Source organism: Meleagris gallopavo, chromosome 6 (genome assembly GCF_905368555.1).
Source record: "Meleagris gallopavo chromosome 6, MGAL_WU_HG_1.1, whole genome shotgun sequence".
Taxonomy (NCBI): Eukaryota; Metazoa; Chordata; class Aves; order Galliformes; family Phasianidae; genus Meleagris; species Meleagris gallopavo.
The window spans coordinates 26,397,731-26,420,417 of record NC_139409.1 but is presented as its reverse complement, the minus strand read 5'-3'; the positions used below and the strand labels follow the sequence as shown (position 1 = coordinate 26,420,417).

Here is a 22,687-nt window from a genome sequence, read left to right as displayed (position 1 = left end):
TCACAAATAAAGCCAAGCAAATAGTCAATTAATTTGAAATAAACTCTATTCTAGAGCAAGATCAGATTAGAGAAAATCTAAACAAATTGTATGTAAACAAATCCATTGGACCTGGTGAGATACAGTCTCATGCTGAAGGAGTTGGCCAATGTCTCAATTATCTTCGAGAGGTGATGGCCACCAGCGGAGAGTTCTGACGTTAGGAAGAATGCAAGTGTCTCTCTTGTCCTTGAGAAATGCAAGAAGGATGGACTGGCAACTGCAGGCCACTCAACCTTCTCTTGATCCCTGAGAAGATGATGAAGCCTGTCATTCTGGAAACCATTTCCAAACTCATCAAGGACAAAATGACCGAGCATAGTCAGCGGGGATTGGTGTCTACATAGGTATCTTCAGTCAAGCAAAATGAACATCATCTCAAGTGGCATAGCAACTAATCTCTGACTTCTGCAGCTGCCTTCACTTGAGCATTATTCACTTCAAAGATAGCAAGAAAAGAAGAATGAACTGGTTCCACAGTCCTATCTCTGTTCCACAGTAAGAGTGAAAACTGAAATGCTGGATTAATACTGCCAGAGCTAATGATATAACTATTTTGTGACTCACAAAAAGTCATAATTTTCCTATGGAAAGCTCTGTATTTGCAGAGAGTTGATAGTATCAGTTGACATACATCAGAAATGTAAAAAGTTATGTATTAAAATTTGGTGCCTGCAGTGTGACTACACCAAACATAAAATTGCATGACATCATGCAGTAAAAATTCTACATAAATGCTTTAGGCAGATTAACAGTTTAAACCACAGGACAAAATATAAACCTCCTCTATCTACCTATATCATTATGTATCCTTTATATGTGAAAGGCAAGCATACACATGCATATGTGTGTACTTCATATATATTTGTATTAAAAAGTCGTAAAGAACTATGCAAGACCATAAAGCATTGAAGGGAGGCTCAGAGAAGTGGAGATGAAATAAAATATCTGGAAAATAAAAGAAAAATTCTGAGGTTTAACTGTTTTCTAGTGTGTACAATAAATGATGATCAGTGGTCTGGAATATTCAAAACTGCCCTGACCTCTATTAGGCAGAGAGAGCAGGGAAACGGTGGGCAATTTATAGAGTTGGCCAGAAGATAAAATGTTTTAAAATGGTGCACAACATGGGTGACAAATAATATGTGACAATTCCTTCTCCAGCTTCCTCCCATCCCACCCCATGCCAAGTCCATTCTTGCTATTACCATGTCTACTTATTTAAGTGCATGAGTACACACATACACGCTAAAGAGATTAGATCACTGAAACAAGATGAGAAATCCCAGATGCAAGCCATGGATGCTCTCCATTTATACATAAAAGACAACCCCTTGGGGAATCTAACATCTTTTCAATTGCAAAACGTTTAATGGTTCAGAGAGGATGAGGATCTTAATCCTGCAAACACTTAAATGTGCTGCAGTGTAAGCTGTTAAATAGTCCAAAGAAGTCAAGTGTGTAAAGCTAAGTATATAATTTAGTTGCAAATTTAAGGTCTTAAAACGCTACAGTATGTAATGCAAAAAAAAAATTAAAAAAAAAAAAATTCCAGTCTATGTTTTTTCCTCAGCAATACCACACAAAGCAGGAAGAGATGATCACAGCTTGAAAATCTTTTAGTAGAATTCTTGTAAAATCTAAGATTAAACACAGAAGGTACAACTGTCATAACCTTTATGTCCATCTTTATGGTGAAAAGATGTTGATGGTCTACGGATTATCTTCAAATACAAAATGCTAAGGCTCCAGTTCAACAGCAGGACATTCATTCTTAGCACAGCAGCAAGGCAGGGAACAGAGGTAAGGGCATCACTAATAGTCATAGATCCACTAAAGAAGAATTCCTAGTTTTACAAACCAGCAGATGCATGCAATATATGTAGCCTTAATCTGTATAATTAAAGGGAAAAATGTTAGATAAGGACCAATTGGTTATATTGCTTCTCCAGTGTGCTCAGAGACTGGATGTTTTAAATTCAGTAAGCCTGCTCCTAATGGGTTGTGGAGTTTGAAATGACCCCTCATCTTCAAAATACAGAAAAACTAACTCCTATATATGCAGGGGTACATTGAGAAGAGAAGCCAAGGATGCTATCAACTAAGTGGGAAAAAAAGCTACAGACGACATCCCCTACTTAAAAATGTATCTTTAGTTCTAAGACTGTTACACACAAGCCAAATAATCATTTCAGTGTCATTCTTTTTAACTAAGTCTCCATATTCCAATGAATAAGTTTAAATTACTGTGTAGACAAAAATGAAGAGATCTTAAATGACTCGTTCCTTTGTCATGTGTTTCTAGATACAATAGAAAGAAAGACAAGATGTTTTTAATTATATTGATCGCTTTAGTTCTAACTATGTTCAGTTTTGAGCAAGTCACTTTAGGTTAATAAATAATCACATCACATTTGCTTTCAGATGAAGTTAAGGAACAACACTGAGCAGGAAAATTGTTCTTTTCATTTGAATGCAGAGGGCATCAACAAGGAATAGTCTTAGTGAGACACAGTAGTTGTCTTTGAGATATATTCTACCTGTTGATCTGTACATTAAGATATAAATTGATTTTTTATATTCTGATTCTAATTATATTCATTAGCATTATACTCATCACATTTCAGGGCAGGCTACAAAACAAAATTTAAACAGATGTTTGAGAACTTTTGGAAGATAGGAGAATTTTTATTATCTAGTGTTTTACATTAGATTCTATTTTGCTTTTATATCTGTAACTGTATTTGAAATTCATGAGTAGATTCTGTGAAAGAATTATGTGCAGAAGAAAACTAAGAACATCCAAGCAGGACTGCAAGAAAACCGACTTAAATGTGAAGCCTTCTTTTCCTAATTACTGCAACTGTACAAAATCCTATTATTTCTGCCCTAAGTCCAGTTTCTATCAGCACAAAGCCATGTAGTTCAGTGGGACCAAATCAGTGGGACTGCTACAACACTGAGTATTTACATTCTCCTTGAACTTTCTTCTCCACTTTCTTTTCTCAACTTGCCTTCAGACACTGTGGTAATATAACAGTATAATTTTGCTCTGCTTTTTACAGTTTTTCTGATACCTTTTATGATGATTTCATCTAACAGTTTCAGCAATGGCTTTCTTTATGAGTGCATTCTTTATGACCATGGATATTCTCTGAACCATGTATTGAAGGAGCTGAAAACTGAAATGATAGCTTAACAGGAGATTATTAGTAATAATAAAATTACATAATTTTAGTTTTTCAGGCTCATAAAGAAGTATATTTGGATTATAGACAGAAATAGAATGTTCTACTGCTGACTATAACACAGTATTTCTGTATCTCCTTAAAATAAAGCAGCTCAAAATTGTTCCAGCTGACGAACTGTGCTTAATGGAAAATCTGAGATACAGCAGGAAACAGGACTTTGTTTCACAAACACTTAGTCTTTCTACTACTGACAGAAAAGACATAGGTTCATGGCTTTGTTCTGTTCACCTGACAAAAACTGCAGATTTTCTGTCAAAACCACATTTCTTTATCAGAAAAAGCAAGAGCTGCTGACAAGTCTTCTGAACACTTTCAAGTTTGAAAGAATGCTGTATGCTACTAAGTAGATGAGGACGTGAACTTAGTGGTTATGTCAAGGACATCCATACTGTAAATAAAAATATTACTGTTCCAGCAGCGACATTCACTATCTTCCTCTTTATCAGTTACATATCCATTTACTTAATAAATAGTTTTACTTAAGTAATACATAGTTATTTTTAGATATAATTAGTTGATATACTGTTGTAAACTATTTGGTGCACTGTAAATATAAAATCTATGAAGTCTATAAAGATAATATTTTCTTTAGTACAGAGGAGATAAATAGCCCCAGCAGGCTGGAATAATATGTATTTGCATAAGGAAAACGAAGAAGAAGATAATTGCCTGCTTACCAAATACAAATGATATCCTACCAAATGTACAATGATGGGTTTTGGAGAAGGATTAAGGCAGAGATCAATGCTACAGACAGTTCATATAGAAGAGGCACCTTGGGGGAAGTCTAATTAGATAGACTACAGTCTTGTTCTACCTGGAGATACAAAGTAGATTATTTTTTTTTTAAGTAATAGTACTATCTTTGTCTAAATTTCACTGCTGAAGTTACTGTTTTATTCATTCCTGAGCTATGTAGTCTTTGATATAAAACATGTATTATAAGGAAAGATTCCAGAAGAATTTCTTTTTCCCCACAGATCATGTGACCTTCATTCTCAGATCTACTTATTATGTATTTCAAAAATGACAAAAAATAGCTTATTAACAGAACTGAACATCTGAATACAGTAGTTACATTTTCTTTATTCTTACTCAGATCTTCATCTCCATAATTCACTTCATTATCTCATGCAGTTCATATCAAAATTCTTAACCAAAGGGAGGAAGGTAAAGGAACAGAAACTTTAAATTACAATAAAAGAGAAGAAAAAATTAAAAATTACATAATGTTTATCATTGTTCCTTATAGTACCAATACAATGAGAATTAATCTCCCTACCAGAATCTCTTCCTATAGCTTTCCATTCTTAAATTTCCTGTTGCTTCTTATTGTTAGATTCACAGCTTTAGGCTCTTTTTAATGTTAAATGCACATTGCCAATTCAGATCTACAGACTTCAGCAGGTGAAACGTGTACAAAAAATTAAAGACACTGCCCTGAACATACCTGCCAACAAGATTATCATGGAATAGAGTTTTAGTCCAGAGAAATCCCCTGAACACACAAGGGATGCTTTTCAAACTTTCTTAATAAACTTATGATCTGCAGTAAAAGCAAAAACTGTGATGACAGGAAAACTGACAGGAAAAGAACAGAACAAGAGACAGAGAAAACAAACCAAAACCAGCATCAGGAGTAATGGTTGTAATTCCTTCAGCAGTAGGGAATTGGTAAAGACATTTAATTCTCTACTCTCCATTATGTGTGGGTCAGAGCTATACCCTAAAAGATCTTGACAATGTGATTCAGAGAATAAAATCTTTTCTAACTTCAAATATTGTGACTCATTTCATCCTGAGCGTATTAACAAAACCCATTCCAGATCTCAGAGAAATTAGCACCACTTTGTCTCTTTATCATCATTTTTCAGAGAATCTAGTACACAAATCTATGCAGAGCGTTATGGAATCTTCACTTCGTAGAATTTTTTAATTGGGAAACTCTTTGCAGTGGTAAGCTTATCCAGTTTAGTCAGAAAACACAACAAAAGTGAATAAGGTATAAATATGATAAACTTATAAACTGATAAAAAAACATGGCAAAAAAAAAAAAAGAGGGGAGCAGACCTGATGCTAGAGGCTTTGCGGACCAGCAGGGGAAGGGTTCTCATATCCTCAGATACAAAACTGTGAAAGTGCATATGCATATTTGTTGGCATGATCTGACTGTTAGCACTAATTTCACCCTTAGACAAAGCCTGTACAAAGACTACAAATGTTGATCCCAAGATGCATTGTTTTGACTGGGGATTTTGTTAGTAGCTTTACTTTGTTTTTCCCCCTTCAGATTCAGAAAAATTTAATTGGTTTAGAACTCCCTCTCTTCCTTCCCCCCCTGGAATACTTCCTAGTGTGCCACATACACTTCAGTTCACAAGGAATAATCTAACCAGCAACATTACCTAGCACAGCTCTGTAGTCTTTGAACATACTGTTTACTGCTACTTTGATATAAAGTCTATGCCTTGTTCTTCTGTCAATATATTTCTGTCAGTTCTAGTCATGCTTTTTTTTTTAAGCATTTTAAAAAACAATGGTGTTAACCTAAAAATGTAGATAGCCAAACCATCAGAGGGAAGTTAACAGAGCACCAGATATTGTGTATCCAGTTTCTTTAAGCCACAGATGAAAAAAAAAAAAAAATTCATAATTTTCTGTGCCAAGAAAGTGCCATCTGCAGTCAGATATTTTACTCCCTCCTCAAGGCAGGAATCAGACCTTTTCACAACACAAAGCGAAAAATGTGCTCTCTTTACTTTGGTGAATGTTTCCTTTCCTTGCCAAGCTAATCACGCTTTATTTATTTGTATATTCATTGTCATTAGTTAACCACCAAGATAGCAGGTATCACTACCAATGGTGCTGTATTGGTGTTTGGCCACAGCTAGAGTTGCCTGCTCTGTGACCTTCCTGACACGTGACCAAGTAAGCCAGGTACAACAAAGTGAAAACTAGGACAAGAAATTATATGTTCAAAAAGAAAGAAGAGAGCTGCTAACACTGCAGTGTGGGAGGCTTGGTTTTAAATCCCCCTTCTTCTTGAGAGATTTCACTAAAACACATTTTAGTGTTTGTAGAACCAAAGCATTTGATACTAACAAATGTAACTGGAGAATTTGAGAAAAATATTTCATTATTCATTCATCATCATTCATGAATAGGTTATATAGTTCAAGAATATATTTTCCTCACTTGCATTTTAGAAAAACATGTGATTTAATCACCAGTTTTATCCATTAATATTATTTTTTATTCCACAAACATCAAATATAATAGCAAAAATAAACACAATAAGTCAGTAAGACTACAAGTATGAAGTATGTAGTTACTTACAAAACCAGTTCTTTGGTCATATTCACACAGTGCTTACCCTATACAGACTAAAGAACTAATTCTACGTTCTCTCTACTTTTTTTTTTTAAACTACAGCTTATTAGGTTGTATGTACACAAACACATCATGTGAGACAGAAAGAGAAGAAATAGTTAAAATTGTATCACATCCATGTGATCAACATAATTACATTACTCCTACAGTTCTGTATGGGTAAAACAAAGATTAATCCATTAACACTATACCAATGAAGGCACTTCTCAGACTTCAAACTACTCAGTACATTCTGAACAAATACAGCTGACAGATCTTTGAGTTAAGTTTCAAGCCATTTTGTAAAAAACAACATAAAAGTACTTGAGAGCCATAAAAGAGTAAGGGGCTGATTCAAAGGAAATTGAAGTTAATGCAAAGCCTACCACTGATTTTATTTGGCTCTCAATAGCCTCTCTGAGTACTGGAGACAGATTTTTCCTAATTTATATTAAAACTCATACTGCTTATCCAAGCCAATTTACACTAGATTTTTATATTGAAGTCCTTTACTGCATAAGTCAAATGTAGTATATGCAGGAGGTCAAATATGAAAGAGAATTAGGAGCTAAAACATACTGAATACATCATTACTTCTGAAAGCTAAACAGACTGTCAACACTGAGTACATTTACAGGGCAGATTTAAAAATCCCCTCTCCAATTTTTAAATGCATTTAGAAAAACAAATGCCACCCAAAAGCCATGCAGTTTTCAGGAAAAATAAAAATAAAAAGAAAGAAAAAAGAAAAAAAAAGAAAACCTATAACAAAACACTCCAGTGGAATAAATATGAGCAGGTTCAACCTCTTGCAAAGATGTAAAGTTCAGAGCAGAATGATCAAGAATGATCAAGATAAATAAATGCTTTTGACTCTTACTGACTCTCTGTTACTATTTGTTTGGCGTCAAATATAAGAGACAGAATTGAACATCTTGTTCTGAACTAGAACTGTCAGTTAATTTGTCATAGTGATTTTTGGAACATTCATTTCAGAACTGTTAGACTCCACTCTTAAACCAAGTGAATCATAGCTAAGTCAAAAGTCACACAACCTGCAATTTGAAGGAAAGTCTGGAATTTGACTTTAATGACAGAATTGATTAGATTAGACAAAGAATGTTAGCAATTTATTCTTTCTGGAAGGATAAGTTCACCTACCATTCACATATACAAACTGGCCCAATTGAAAAAGAAATTATTTTTACAAACAGACAGTACTGAAAACATGAAAGGGCAAATGCAAGAAAACTCATCACTCTCTGATGTTTTGGATCTGGCCAGAACTGTGGGATATCTCTTGCCATCTGTTCCTTAGAGGAGGGATGTTATCTGCTGAAGGCAACTCTTTCCAAACATCCAGCATTTGTATTATTACTGAGATCTTTTGAAGCTTTGCAGGGAGATCTCTCCCAGATTCCAATTTCTGCTCACAACTTTATTTGGAGTTACTATCCATGTTCTGTCTCTGCACAGATAACAAATATGGCAACATAGGCTTAAAGGGCTTATTCAGATTTACTTTGCCTACCATAGCAGACAAGATTAATGGTACAGAACAGAGATTCATTTAAGAGACTTCCATTCGTGCTCACAATTTGAAAAAAAGGGTTTATATTAAATTAGATGCAGTGGGCAATTTTATCTTAAACTTAATTGGATTCTTCTGTAATTGTTCACTTTTATTTACAAAACACCTCAAAGAACATGTAAGTGTCAGAGCAAGGCGCTCATCACTCAAGACAACATCCACCCACTCAACTGCTGCCCTCAGTTCCCAGCTTGTGTCCTGCTCCTGAGCACCAGCATTCCCACTAACTTCTTGTTCTTCCACATAGCCTACCACAAGCATTGCCTTTGTTCTACATGATCCCCTTATTTACTACGGAATTTAGGGCTTGAATGTTTCTACAAATAACACTAATGGCTTAGCCTGTAGTCAAATACTTTTAAAACTCACAGATGATTTTTCATTTCCAGCTCACACCTGAACATCTTTCACAAGTATTTGTGCCTGTACACAAATTGGCAAATACCGCTGATTGGTATTCCTAACATGTTTACCTAAAATGCTTAAGGCTAATGTAAATGCAAGTAGAGATAATATAATCTTGTTAAATACTGTATACAATGAGTATTTTGCATATATTGATGATGTAAGGTGCACAGTTAGCTGACACTAGCATGTTGCTAATGGAAGTGGCAGATACAGTAAGAAGTTGCTATGCTGATTGTACGAAGAGAAAGTCCATTTTTTCTTTCATGTTTTGTGAAGGGTTCAGTTACATGTGAACACACATTGGAGCTGCACACTTACTTACATAGACAACCATTAAATCAGTCCAACCTAACAGCAATACCTAAGACTTAGTATAAGCAGAGCCACCTTTTTTTTTCTAATCTGAATTTTTAAACTTCTACAATGACTCTGTTTTCAGCACTGCCTAAGTCCCTGCTCTTTATCATCCAACACGTCCATTTTCTCCAGTTTATCACCATCCCATTCTCTCTTTAATACATCAGTCCTCTGCCAGTGAAAGCACTTCTGCTCCAGCTTAATTCCAAGCAGAGTGTCACAATGTCTAAGTGCTCCTTTGCATCAATACTATTGCTGCCAACTTTGTGTTTTTAGAAAACTGTTAACTGTCTACAGTAGTGACATTCTGGACCACATAATCATGCACATCAGCTTAAATTCTTTCTCCATTCTACAACCTTGTTTTGTCCTCCCAAACACCCTGTTATTTAACAGAATGTTGCTAAACTGTAACGTGACTTCATAGCACATCTTGAGTGAAGGGTGTTTTTCATAGCACAAATCTGTTTCACACTGCTTTTGATACGCTTTAATAAAACAATGTAAATGTATTACTGTCTTAAGCTTGTTGAAATTGCAGCCTGATGGAAAGATCTATACTGCTACAAGCCTGACTTAGAATTATTTTCTTTTTTTTTTTTTCTTCAGAAATTCACTGTTACTGGCACAACTCTGTCCCGGTGAAAGCCGGATACTATCTTTGGCAAGTTATCAGCTATTCCAACCCCAATATGCTCTTGTTCTGCTGTTGCTGCAAGAGTCTGGAAGACTGATAGTGGCTGAAGGATCAGGCAGAGAAAAAACAGGCAGAAAAGATGAAAGGTTTCTTTATTCCAGCAGCCATTATTGCCACTTCTTTTGTCTCCTGTATGATCCATGACTAAAGGTGTTAATCCTTCCGTAAATACCACTCCATCATGATTAGCAGCGGTCAAAGAATCAGCTCAGTGTTTAAACTTTGCCGAAATTTCACAGTGTCTCTATTTCTAGTTCTTTACTTTGTAACTTGTTTGGAAAAATACCTCTTGCTTTCCTTTTATCTTCTTTACTAATACACACTGAGAAAATTTCAGACAAATGCAGCCTTCTAGGATAAAAGTATATCATATTTGGTAGCAACCCAGAAAGTCATCAAGGTAAATATGAAAACTAATCATTAATATTACCTGAATGTTTAAGAAGATATATTTGCCTCAGAGAACTGACAGAAATGCAAGACAGAATTCAACTGTCAGACTGCACTAGCACTGCCCTTTAAACGTTGCTCATTTTATGGGACTTCTTCCAGAGCAGAGGATGGAGATGGCCCATCCCACAGTGCTGTACCTCTGTCCTTTTCCTGCCCCGGGGCCTTCTGAAGGGACACTGCTCTACAAAGGGCACCCACGCCTGCACCTCCTGGAGGCAGACCTTGCACAATGGCTTGCAATACGCCATTGTGGGTGTGCAGGGCTTGGGTGTACTCCCCCATGTCAATGTCATTTCTTTGAGTGAGGTCTATGCCTTCCATTAGAGAGCATTCAAGCATGGGCTACAAAGATAGGGAAGATAGGGTTTGTTCAGCCCAGAGCAGAGGAGCTGAGGGGAGGCCCGATGGCGGCTGCAACTCCTTGCAGGGAGTGGAGGGCAGCGCTGAACTCTGCTCTGTGTGACAGGGACAGGGCCCGAGGGAACGGCATGGAGCTGTGTCAGGTGAGGGGCAACTGCGGTTAGGGAAAGGGTCTGCACCAGAGGGCAGTGAGAATGGAACAGTCTGCCCAGGGCCACAGCCCCAAGTGCTGGAGGAGCATCTGGACAGCACTCTCAGACATAGGGTCTGAGAGTGGGTGATTTTTGGGTGGTTCTGTGTGGAGCCCGGAGATGGACTCTGTGATCCTTGTCAATCCTTCTCAGATTAGGATATCTGGTTATCCTATGATTCAAAAGAGTGAAACATCTCTACAGCCAGCTGTGTGCAAAATACTTCAGTGCCTGCACAGCCTGGAGATTAGCAAGAAAAATACCAAAAAACTTACCAAACCTTAAACACCGAGCTCTCTGCAGGACATTTCCAAAGAGAAGCACCTCCCAGCAGGCCTTGAAACTTGGCTGCTTGAAGCCATGGGCTTCATTCTGAATTAATGGTGTCCATCACAGGAGTTTGGAATTACGAAGGAGCATTATAAAGCGTTCTTGATGACCTAAGGAAATGGTCACAGCATGAAGAGCAAATAATTTGAAACTGGCTTGTTTCCAGCGTTTAACTGCACATTAGAAGACAGATAGAACTATGCGTTGGAGGAGATGAAGACACTGACCACGAGGCTTCCAGAACCACAGAGCACAGCAGCCCCAGCACAGCCCGGTCGGGGCCGGCATGGAGGCGGGCTTGAGGGCCGGGCCCCCCGAGGACCCCCGAGGGAGGGGCCGCGTTAAGGAGGGGATGGGAGGCCGTGGCCGTCAGAGCCGCGACGGCAGCGGAGCGGGGAGCAGTGGGCGATGCCGGGGGGCGCCCACCTGTGGCTGTGCGCGGCCGTGCTTGGCTGCCTGGCGGCAGCGAAGCCCCTCCGGAGAGGTAAGCGGGGCCGGGAGTACATGGCCAAAAGGGAGCGCCTGGTGGGCGGATGCTCCGCTCTGCTCAGCGCAGGGAGAGCAGAGGAATAAAACAGCCCTTACACAGTCTCCCCTCAGCGGCTCAGGTCCTCTCTCGGTGCCCGAGTTACCTGTAGCGCTTTTCGCTGGAGTAGGCGGAACTTTATGAACTGATAAACTGCGCCTTGCCAGCCGTACCGGGTATCTGCGGGAAAACCTGCGGAGTGAGGCTGCCTGGGCTTTAGCTTTAGCTCTCCCACTCTCTCTGGTCCCTTTTCGCTTTTCTAGGAATGCTGATAGTTCTTATATATTTTTTTAAATTGTTGTGCAGCTACTTACAAACTTTACAAAGCACCCCCTGAGGTATAGATGTGAGTGGTGAAAAGTGTTCTGACGCCCTTTCTGATAATGCTGTGTCAATGTGCGCATGCTGATTGTTTCTTTCACCGTTCCTTGTGCAGGAGTATTTCTGTTCCTCTGCAGTGCAGTGTTCTCACTGCTAAAATGTCTGTAATCATGCTTTTCTTACATTTCTCACCCAAACCAAGGGTTTGCTTGTGATGGTTACATTTATTTTTATATTTCACTTTAAAATGTTACCCTAAATAAGTATTTCAGAATAACTTCATTCAAAAAGTCACCTCCTTTCTAACTGAGTATTTTGTTGGAATACACAAATGTGTTTATTAGAAACAGCCTAAGCTCTAATTTATGCTGTGGGATGCAGATACACTACTTTCTTTGCAGTCAGTAGATGCAAAAGAAAGGACACTCAGGATCAGAGTGCTCACAGAGAATCACAGAATTCCCTGAGATGGAAGAGAACATGAGGATCATTGAGTCCAACTCCTACTGGCTGTGTTTATTTGTTTATATCCTGGCCTTTGGAGAGCAGAATATACGAGCTGCACCTGAAGAGCTGTGCCACTGGTCCCTGTTTAGCAGCGCTCCCTGAGTGCCAATGCCCTTGCCTGACTCACACGAAACAGCCCCTGAGCTCACTCCAAACCTGAGAGCAGGTGGAAACCATATAGCAGCCTTTCCCTCAGTGCTTCATAGGTGGTCACAGAATAATAGAAAGCCTTGGGTTGGAAGGGACCTTGAAGATCACCCAGTTCCAACCCCCCTGCCATGGGCAGGTTTGCAACTTACCAGATCAGGCTGTCCAGGGCCACATCCAGTCTTGAACACTGCCAGGACATTCACAATGTCCTGACATCCACAACTTCTCCAGACAGCCTATGCCAGATCCTCACCACCTTCTGAGTTAAGAATGTCATTCTAACAACTAAAGTAAATCTCCTCACTTTTAGTTTAAAGCCATTTTCCGTTCATCTTATAAGCCTTACTCCAGTACTTTAAGACTGCAGCGCGGTTCCCCCCAAGGCCTTCTCCAAGCTAAATAAGCCCAGCCCCCTCAGCCTTTCTTTGTAAGAAAGGTGCTCCAGTCCTCTGATTGTCTTAGTGTCCCTCCTCTGGGCCCACTCCAACAGTTCCACATCCTTCTTGTGCTGGGGTCCCATGCCTGGACACAGTACTCCAGATGGGACTTCACGAGGGCAGTCAGTGATCTCCCTCTCCCTGCTGGTCACCCCTCTTTCGTTGCAGCTCAGGATACAGTTGGACTTCCAGGCTGCAAGAGCACACTCCTGGCTCATGTCAATCTTTTCATCTACCAGGACCCCAAAAACCTGCCAATAACACTCAGCTGAGTGTTCTGCCTAAAAATTTAAATTTTGTGTCTGGACTGTGCTTAGAAGACAGTGCTCCAGAAACAGTTGGCATTGGCACTTCAGAGATTTAATCTCTATCTCTCAAAAATACTTGCATTGTAATCTATTCAGACAGATAACTGGAAAAATCTACCAATATGGAAAGCAAACAGGAAAATCTCAGAATAATCCAATGTAACATAGTGTGAAGCTTAGGACCAAACAGCAGAGTTGCATTAACTAAAACAATACATTAGAGTTGAGGTTTTATTTACATCTCAGGTTTTCATAACTCAGGACTGGATTTAATAATGAAGTCTCCCATCTTTCAATTGAGAATCTGCTCTCTTCCTAAATGTTTGTGATATGAGTGGGTCTGGTCTACAGACCAGAAATAACATTGTTATTTTTGTATTTATGTGCCCATAAATACAACAGTTGTACTTGCATCTGCTGTTGGAAGAGTTAGGCAGCACAACAGTTATACATTCAGATAGGAATATTTTAGTGTGTATTACTGATGATGGCAGTTATTTTCAGTTGTTTTGCAGAGAAGGTGAGGAAAAAGAAAAGGAAAAGGAATGAAGTAGTGCTAGTCAACCTGAGATTTCAAAAGAAATAGCTATGAAAATGCTAGCATACTTCTAAAAAGGGAGAAAAATATATGAAGAGCTATGTGACATTTTAAAGTGATGTGCATAATAATAAAAAACGTATAATTTGATCTTTAGTAAGATTTATAACCCTATTACAAGTGAGTACAGTCAGCTGTTTTAGAGATCTATCAAACGATGATCTAATTAAACTGCAGAGAAAAAAAATAAAGACTTGTCTCATGTCTAGCTTGATTTATTGATGGAAGACATAAGGGATATTAATTGTTTCAGAAGTGTTTCAGTTACAGGAAAGAAAACTAATGAGAGTGCTGTATGGAAGGTAGAATTCCAATGAAAAATAGAAGACAGGAAGAAACTTTCACCATGGTTCGTAAACTGCTTGAGCTGAAGCTTGCTTGGAAAAACACTTCAATAACACACATGACTGACCTTTGATTCTTCAAGGGCTTTTCTTCAAATTCCAGTGAGGGATAAATTCTCAATAAGGTCAACTTGTATGGACATGAATTGCCTACAGGCTATGACAAGCAACTCAGAAGCACAGTGGTGGCACAGTCAATCACACTGACTTCCATCTGCCCTTAGAGGGTAGAAGATAAAGCTATTGTTACCTGCTTGGGTAGCCTAAAGCCATATCAGATTAAATCTTTAGTCTTTGAAAGTCTATAGGAACCTCATACTGTGCGTGAAAGAAATGAGATCTGTTGTTTAGCTAGGGCATTTTTTACATTCAGAGGGGGATATTGTTCGATTTAGAAACTATCTTAAAATTGTGATTTTCTGAACAGTGATATGAAACAATGTGCAATAATGTATCTAGTGCAATTTGAACCAAAATATTCTTCTAATCAGTGACACATTTGCACCATGCAAAACATGGGACAAATATTAAAGACCCCAGGTGTGAGAACCAGAGGAATAGAGTAATATTATTCAAAATGTAATATTACACAGTTTTAATTACAGCTGAATTTTTTTTAATTCATCCCTACTTTGACTTCCCAAACATATTTCTGAACAAGAATGACCATTACAATTAGTTTCTTGTAAAAGCATCATTAGCTGGAACTTCTACTGTCACTATCTTTGGAAGGAGTAATCTGATTCCAAAGACTGATCTTACAAATTGTAGGGTGTAGTTTTATTTCTGAAAGAGCCTGCATATTTTTAGAAAGTTGCTACAACTTCTAATTTTACCTACCAGCAATTTTGAGCTTATTTTGAGGCCTTAAGTTCACTTAGATGTCCAAAAATCCGTTTGTCAGTTGTATTTAGTGCATGCCAATCATGCACATTGACTTAAAATCTATGATTAAGTATCTATCAAATTCCATACTTATACTATAATCTGCTTTTATACATGCAAACTATATGTAACTGTAGCATCCATCTGTTTGAGGGCATTCTTCATTTAATACATAGGAACACTGTGAAGTGTTAGCCTATTTGCAAAAGGAAGACCCTTGAACAGACCTTTCTCATCTTGAAGTAAGATTTTGTTCCTCATGTATCAAATATGCCATTTTTCTTCAGGTTGTTAGGTTTCATAGCCAACGAAATGGCAAAATCCAGAGAGAAAGTGCACACTGTTTCAATTATAAATTAACATGCATGTTTATTTTTCATTTATTGTCCACTTAAACAAGGGAATATTACTATGTGATCAATTTATTAAATTTCAGTGTTAACATAATTACTTGTTGCTATTAAGTTTTCACTATGTTGCTCTGTAAAAGTGATCTCATAGTGATCCTATCTCCTTATTGTCTGATAAAAAAAAAACAAACATCCTTAATATCTAATGTATCTGTTAAGCTCTTCATTTTAATACTCTTGCTTTACAGTTCTTGAATGCCATCCTGGTGGACATCAGATCCTGAAGAGCCCTTACCGAAGTGTTGATTTTGATTCATCCCACCTCCAGCAGTCAGCTATTCAGGATTTAATATGCGACCATTCCTAGCACCGGGATGGTATCGTTTTATGATTTTTGATAAGCCTGCTGAGATGCCAACCAAGTGTGTGGAGGTATTATTGCACCTTGTTTGTTTATGAAGAATGTACATGCTTTTCATAAGAATAATTACAATTACGGAGACCGATGTGAAAAACTGTCTCTGAATGAGACTGTATTAAAATATGTTAATTAGGCAATAAAATTTGTGTGTTGAAAAGTATTACATTGAATGGAGTATGGCAAAGAACTCATGTAGCTTTTAAAGCACTCAGAAACGGTTGTTTTAGTCCCTTCTAAAGGTGCCTCAGTGCAACATAGCAGGGATGTCCTGTTTTAAAGCTGCAGCTGTGTGATGGGCAGTCTGCTCCTGAACCTACATGCGAACATAGATCCCAGTAATTATGGAGCTTTTAAAGTGATCATTCTAGAAGGAAGAGATTACTCCTAAAATAACTTCAACTAAGAGAGCTAACTGATTAGTATCTATGTCATCTGCAAGTCCACTGAGATTCAAGAACTACTTAGAACATGTAGTACTCTGTAGCTTCCTATTTGAAAACATTTCCTTATTTTAAAAAAGTGTCACTGTGTGTCATCAGGATGTATTATCTGTGATCCTGTGATTGTATACTGAATTGAAATTGCCTGGGCTCAGTCTCTTTAAAACAAACAACAAAGAAACAAATAAAAAACTAAAAAAATTCTTTTAAAAGAAATGCAAAACAGTTAAAAGTACAAAAAGTACATTGAGTGTAGGACCTTATTGCAGAGGCTGCTATTATGTAGGCTGTTATGCTGAAAAAGCTTGAGCAAAGTGTATTTCCTGAAGGAGTTTTTCAGTTAGATTTAATAGGAACAAATTAACTTAATACTAGTATTTCTCTCAAAACAGACTCTTCTTCACAGAGAATCAGCATGATAAAGGCAGGGAAAAAACCTCTGTTTCTCAGAACACAGGGTAGTCCAGCAAGATAGCCACTCAGATAACCTAGGGGAGTTTTAAAAATCTCACCTGGTCTCTCTGTGCGTAGTAAATATGCGGTCAAAATTGGCTGCCATCTATATATAGAAGAGTCCAGGTAATTACAGTTGGCAAGAGATTGATTCAAATGTTATTCAGCAAATGAAATTCATGCCCTGATATATATTCTTCTGTAATTGTTAGGAAAAACAAGGCCATTATTTTGAAATAATCAAAATCACAATATTAAAATTGAACTTAAAATCGATATCTTGTTTAGGAAGTTTTCTTCTTGTACGTGTTTTATAGATATACTTAATCCTTGTCAAAGGTTCAGGCTCTGCTTAAACAATACATCATCCTTCTCATGGATTCTGTCTGCTCAATGGATTGATAGAGGTCTCAGACACACTAGATTTCCAATCTTTGGCTTGCCTGCGTCGCATTTTGTGAAGAGTTATCTTAGGCCACAAATAAAATATATAATATAGTTAATGTATATAAGTAATAAAACCTCTTTTTTAAAATATATTTTTAGCCAAATGATAAGAAAAGCAACAAAAACATGAAGCGTAGATTGGACACAAATATGCTCAGGAGTAAGAAAAAAGTGTTCCACCACTTTTGAGGTGAATAATTGCTAAGTGAGCATGCAGTTGTATTTAGATCTCAGATCAAGAAGTGTAAAGACAACATGGTCTGAGACCAGGTTTTACTGCCTGGACTGTTTTGAGCTGCATAGCAGCTCCCCTAATCTGAGGACCTCAAATAGCCACGGTGATGTCAGGAGGATGGAGGGCTATTCCACAGCACTGTGCTCTTCACACTTTAACAAAAAAACACTGAGCAGGACTTTTGTACGGGAGAGAGGGAGCACCGGCTCTCCTTCATCACCTGTTGTGTTGGCATCTGAACCACAGACCTTGTGGAGTCCTCTGCTTCATAAACATAAACGGATTTATGGTTGCAGAAGTTGTGGTGGCTCCTGGTTAAGTTCTTCAGGCACTAAATTGTATTTTGCATGTAGAGAGAGATTTCATGACACTCATATGAGGACTTAAGTCTCTTTTATGTGTATTTGTATTCAGATTTGAGGATGTTAAAAAGCAAGTTATACCATCTGAACTTTGCTAGAAGCTAGTGCAGAAATATAAGGATTAAGTATAAATGTACATTAAGTATTTTCTGACATTTTTTCTCTGGTGTTTCAGATGAATCACTGTGGTACTCAAGCCCCTGTCTGGTTATCTCTGAAGGAGTCAGAATCCATGCCTCAACCTGGTGAGATCAAGCAGCTCACAGCCTGTGCAACATGGAAATTTTTCTTCAGCATGTCCAAAGACTGCTGCCTTTTTCAAATCCCTGTCAGTGTGAGGAACTGTGGAGATTTCTTTGTTTACTTACTACAACCCACACAAGGATGCATGGGTTATTGTGCAGAAGGTGAGAAAGTATGTACTCAGACTCAATCAAGAGCAGATATTTATTAGTAAATGTGGTTTTCAACTGAACATCAGCATAACTATTTCATTCTAACCTTCTTAAAAAGAAGTCTGATATATCTTCAGATGTCTAACATATCACCAGATATTCTCTGGTGTTTGGTCACTTTTACGCACAATATATTGTCTTACTCTAAGTCATGCTCTCTCTTACCAACTGCTTGCAAGGTCTTAATAACAAAATTGCTGGTGTTTTTTATGGTGCTTTATGTACCATCGTTATGCCTTTGGGATCAATTGTTAAGTAATTCTCTGAGAGGCTATTGGCAGAAGAAAGAAAAAAAAAGCCAGAAATAAGACATTTCAGAATGCAAGTGGCTGAAGCCATAAAGAAATTTTACAGAATGTGACTTTGCATTTGCTTTGGGTGATGCATTCATGAAAAGAAAGAGAATAAAAATGATATGCAGCAGGCTAGCAAATTTTTACTGCTTGAAGACAAAACAGGGAAGAAACAAAACTCTGAGTTGGCTCTGGTGACTTCTCTCAATTCTGAAGCCGTTTATTTAGGATGATATTTTTCACATTTTGTATTTCTGTTCTGCTTTTTATATCTAGGTTACCATATCTACTGTATTTCCTCTTTAATGCTTGATAGCTGTGAACACTTGATGCAGATTTTCAAGCAGTCATTCCTGTGCAATACCAAAGCATGGAATTGTTTTAATGCTTTAAATTCTTTTCAATGAACAAGATTTTCAGTTTTGCTGCTTTTAACTTAAGTTCTTTTTATCCTGTTCAAAATATACTATATTTTCATGTTTAATCAAAGTTCCACTGGTGACTGTCGTTTTGTTTGTTTATATGAATGATGTTCAAGGTAGCAAACAGTAACACTACACATGTATAGACATTGCTGAGTCCCATGTTGGAAAGACATTTTTTTTCTCCTAAGTAGGTCTGCACTGATTTTGACTGTCCGTGATTACAGTTAATAAATCAATATTCAGCTGGGGGTTCTAAAAGAGAAAGTATGTATTTGAAAGAATAGCTTAATTTCTTTTTATTCATTAGTAACATACACAGCAAATACCTAGAGATATCTGCATTAAAGATGTGGAAGTGGTAAAACGTTCTATACTCTTGCTCTTAGATGCAGTCACTCAACTTGTGTTTTCTGCCTTATGGTTTTGTACTGACTGCTACTGTAATTGTATATGAATCAGATCACAACGTTTTTTTTCTGCTCTGGTAGATTATATTTCCATTAGTGTCTTTTAATATTTGATTTTTTTTTCTTGTTATTGGTGATTTTTTAATAAGTTTTTTTTTTTTTTTTTAAACATGGGGCAATATTTTAAGAGCACTGTATAGGAATAGTCTGTAAGCGTGTAAATATGTGAGTTAGGAACAGCTTATGTTGTTGTAGATGCAAAGCCACAGACCTGTGATCCCAAGGAAATAGAAATTCAAGGCATCTGCAGCAGTAGGCATTTTCCTTTGACTTACTTTCTTTTAAAGATTTTTGTTTGCATCCATGTCCCAGAAACATCAACTTTTAGTTATATATTGTCTTTAATAAAAAAGAAGTACATGTTATTAACTTGGTCTAATGTAAAATGAACAATTTGGGGATAGCAGAACTGCAATTGCAAAAGTAGTTTTTCAGCAGAATGTTCAGAATAAACACCAAAATTTTAAAAATAATTTAGGCCACTTTGATTTGCAGATGAATTTTGTATCTGACCCCTGGTGAATCATGGTGTTGTTTATTCTTTTCCTTCTTGCATAGCCCATTCTATTTTTTTCTTTGTAAGCAGAGAATATTTTTGTATCTCAGCCAAATTCCTTTGGTCGTAGCTCTCTTCTACCCGTTAAAAGAATTCATTGCATTTAATTGCCCTCAGTATTTTTTCCTCTTCAGCACCTTTGTATGGTCTAGAACGTAATCAGTTTTACTCATTTTAGTCATGAATGTAGTATAAATGTTTTCTCTGATTCTCTAAACAACTACTTAAGATTTCCATACATCAAGAGAGGTAGATATTATAAGGATTTTAATTGATAAAGTATATGTAAATGTTGCCTTATCCAATGTTTTTCTTTTGCATAGAATAAAAAGCACAAAAGACATTTTTGTTTAACTAGGTGAGGTGGCTCCTTCAACATCTCCGTCTGTGTCACCACCACTACCAGCCATTCCTGAGGTTGCAGCAGAGTTGATCAAAGGAAGTATTTACCTAAGGTGTACCTTTGGCATTCCCTTTGCAAACAGCTCAGTTGGATTCATTGTGACTTGGTCAAGACTTTCTCCTGAAGGCATCAAAGAAGAACTGAAACATGAGAGAACAGTTCATACATTCTCACTCTTAGAGTTAAATGGGATAAACATCAGACTTGGAGAAAGAGTATGTTAAAATTCATAATCTCTTCTTACAGCTGTTTTGTCTAAAGGCTTATGATTTCATGAATGCTCAGCAGATGCTAACAGTTGTTAGAGATAGAGCGCCAGCATCTTGCTGTATAATTTCTCTTGGCAGAAATGTACTGCCTCTAGTTTTTGTTTACATTAACACTGCCCCTACAAATGTGGAAATGCCACAGACTATATCAGTAATTATCACTACTATTAATGTTTTGAGACTGTCTCAGTATACTGTACCATGCCTCCAACAGATGTTTATTCAAGTTGAATCTTTTTTAACTTTCTACTAGAATTTTGCTTGATACTGTGAATTAAGAGGATTTGGAATGTAACAATCTTAAAGAGAGTGGCAAAGTGAGTTGTGAGAAACTGTGCTGTTGATTCAGCAGATAGATTTCTCAGAATCAATAACAAGCCACTGCTTGATGACTTTGTGTCAAGGATCAGATATAAATAGTTTGCAGTATGAGTATCTGCATTAGTTAATTGCAGATTTCATGGGTAGCAGAATGAATATTTATGTTCACCAGGTAACTTTTTGAAGAGCTAAAGCATTGGAAAACCGATAAGCTTTCCATGTGAATATACCAAAATACAGTTAAGCCTTCATGGCTAAAACAAAGACAAATAAGCACATAGGGTGTGTATTAATACCCAAATGAGTAGTGTTTTTCCAAGCTGTTTTATGCTGATAGGGTGATGGGGTTCAAGTAAAAAGCAGGCCACTTGAATAGTTTACCAGACAATAGTAATTGCTAGTCCTCAAATATCCTTTCAATATTTGTGAATAGTTGCCTGATAGTGTTAGGTCACTAACACTAGGTGAAAAGGCACAGTTATAAACAACTGCTGCTGTGATCAAGCCTTGGTTTTCTCAGGGTCTCAAATATTCCATGTGTGGTCATCACATCTCAAAGAAGGATACAGCAAAACAAACGAAACAAAAACAGCATCTAAAACAGTATTTAGCAGCATGGAGCTGGTTCAGTGGAGAGAAATCACAATAAACTTAGCCTGAAAAAGATAATTCAGGCCCATAACACCGGGAAAAAATTACAGTGAGAGGAGAGGAAGGGCCAATGATCGTTCTGTGTAGTCTATGATCAAATGGGTATTCCACCAAATTAAAAGGCAACAGACATAGAATTGGCAAAAAGAACTAAAACAATAAGAAAGTGTAGAATGCATGTTGTATAGTTAGTGAATATAAAGATGTTATAATTATGAAATAAACAAGAGAGTCTGGCAAAGCATGTTATAATAACAAAAAGAGAATAGATAGAAAGCTTACCCATATCCTGAACTTGCTGCAGAACTCCAGAGGAGGGATCTACAGAAGACATCCTTTCCCACTGGTAGATAGATCTTAAATGGGTCTAGGAGAGGTGGAGCCAGGCTCCAGCCCTTCTGGCAGCACAGGTGAATTGCCTTCACCTGTGCTCCCATGGCTGACTCATTGCTTGCCTCAGGTGATCAATCAGAGGTTCAGGCCATGATTCAGCAGTTCCCATACACATATCCACAATATATCATGATGTGCCGAAATATTCCAGAGGCGATTAGTTAAATGTGTGGAAATTTAGGTGCTTGTTAAACGTGATGATTTGTATGCCAGGAAGACATCTTGGAATATTTTGTCTAATTCAGTCAATTAAACAGCACAATTGACAGTTGGTAACTTTGGATGCAGACAGAAACTAGGGCTTAACAAGTTCATCAATGTGACGCATTATGGCTGAGTTTCATATTCACTTCTTACCAAAAATATATTGTACTGTGTTGATTTTTTCTACAGGTTTACTGTAGCAGTTCTGCTTTCTTCATGGAGAAGCCAAGCATACAGAGCAGTCCAGTTGAGAGCAAGGAATTTTTTGCTGGCATTAAGGTCATTTGAAAAGAAAACAATATTTTACTTTTTTGTAGCGGGAGTCTTTCTGAGTATCAGTTCAGCAGATATGTAACTATTCATGCATTTTCTTTGGGTATGCTAGAAATTTATATGAGTAGATAGTTTGAACATTTGTGT

General features: G+C 37.4%; 1 protein-coding gene across 1 annotated transcript in view; it reads left to right on the top strand.

Moving 5' to 3' along the window:
* Positions 1-11,454: 11,454 nt before the first annotated feature.
* The window catches only part of VWDE (von Willebrand factor D and EGF domains), a 38,628-nt gene continuing 27,395 nt past the window's right edge, over positions 11,455-22,687 (top strand). The window contains 7 exon segments of the mRNA XM_085226964.1: positions 11,455-11,530; positions 15,721-15,831; positions 15,834-15,904; positions 18,006-18,237; positions 19,651-19,722; positions 20,385-20,644; positions 22,457-22,546. Of these exon segments, the coding sequence (XP_085083090.1) occupies positions 11,455-11,530; positions 15,721-15,831; positions 15,834-15,904; positions 18,006-18,237; positions 19,651-19,722; positions 20,385-20,644; positions 22,457-22,546 (912 nt within the window).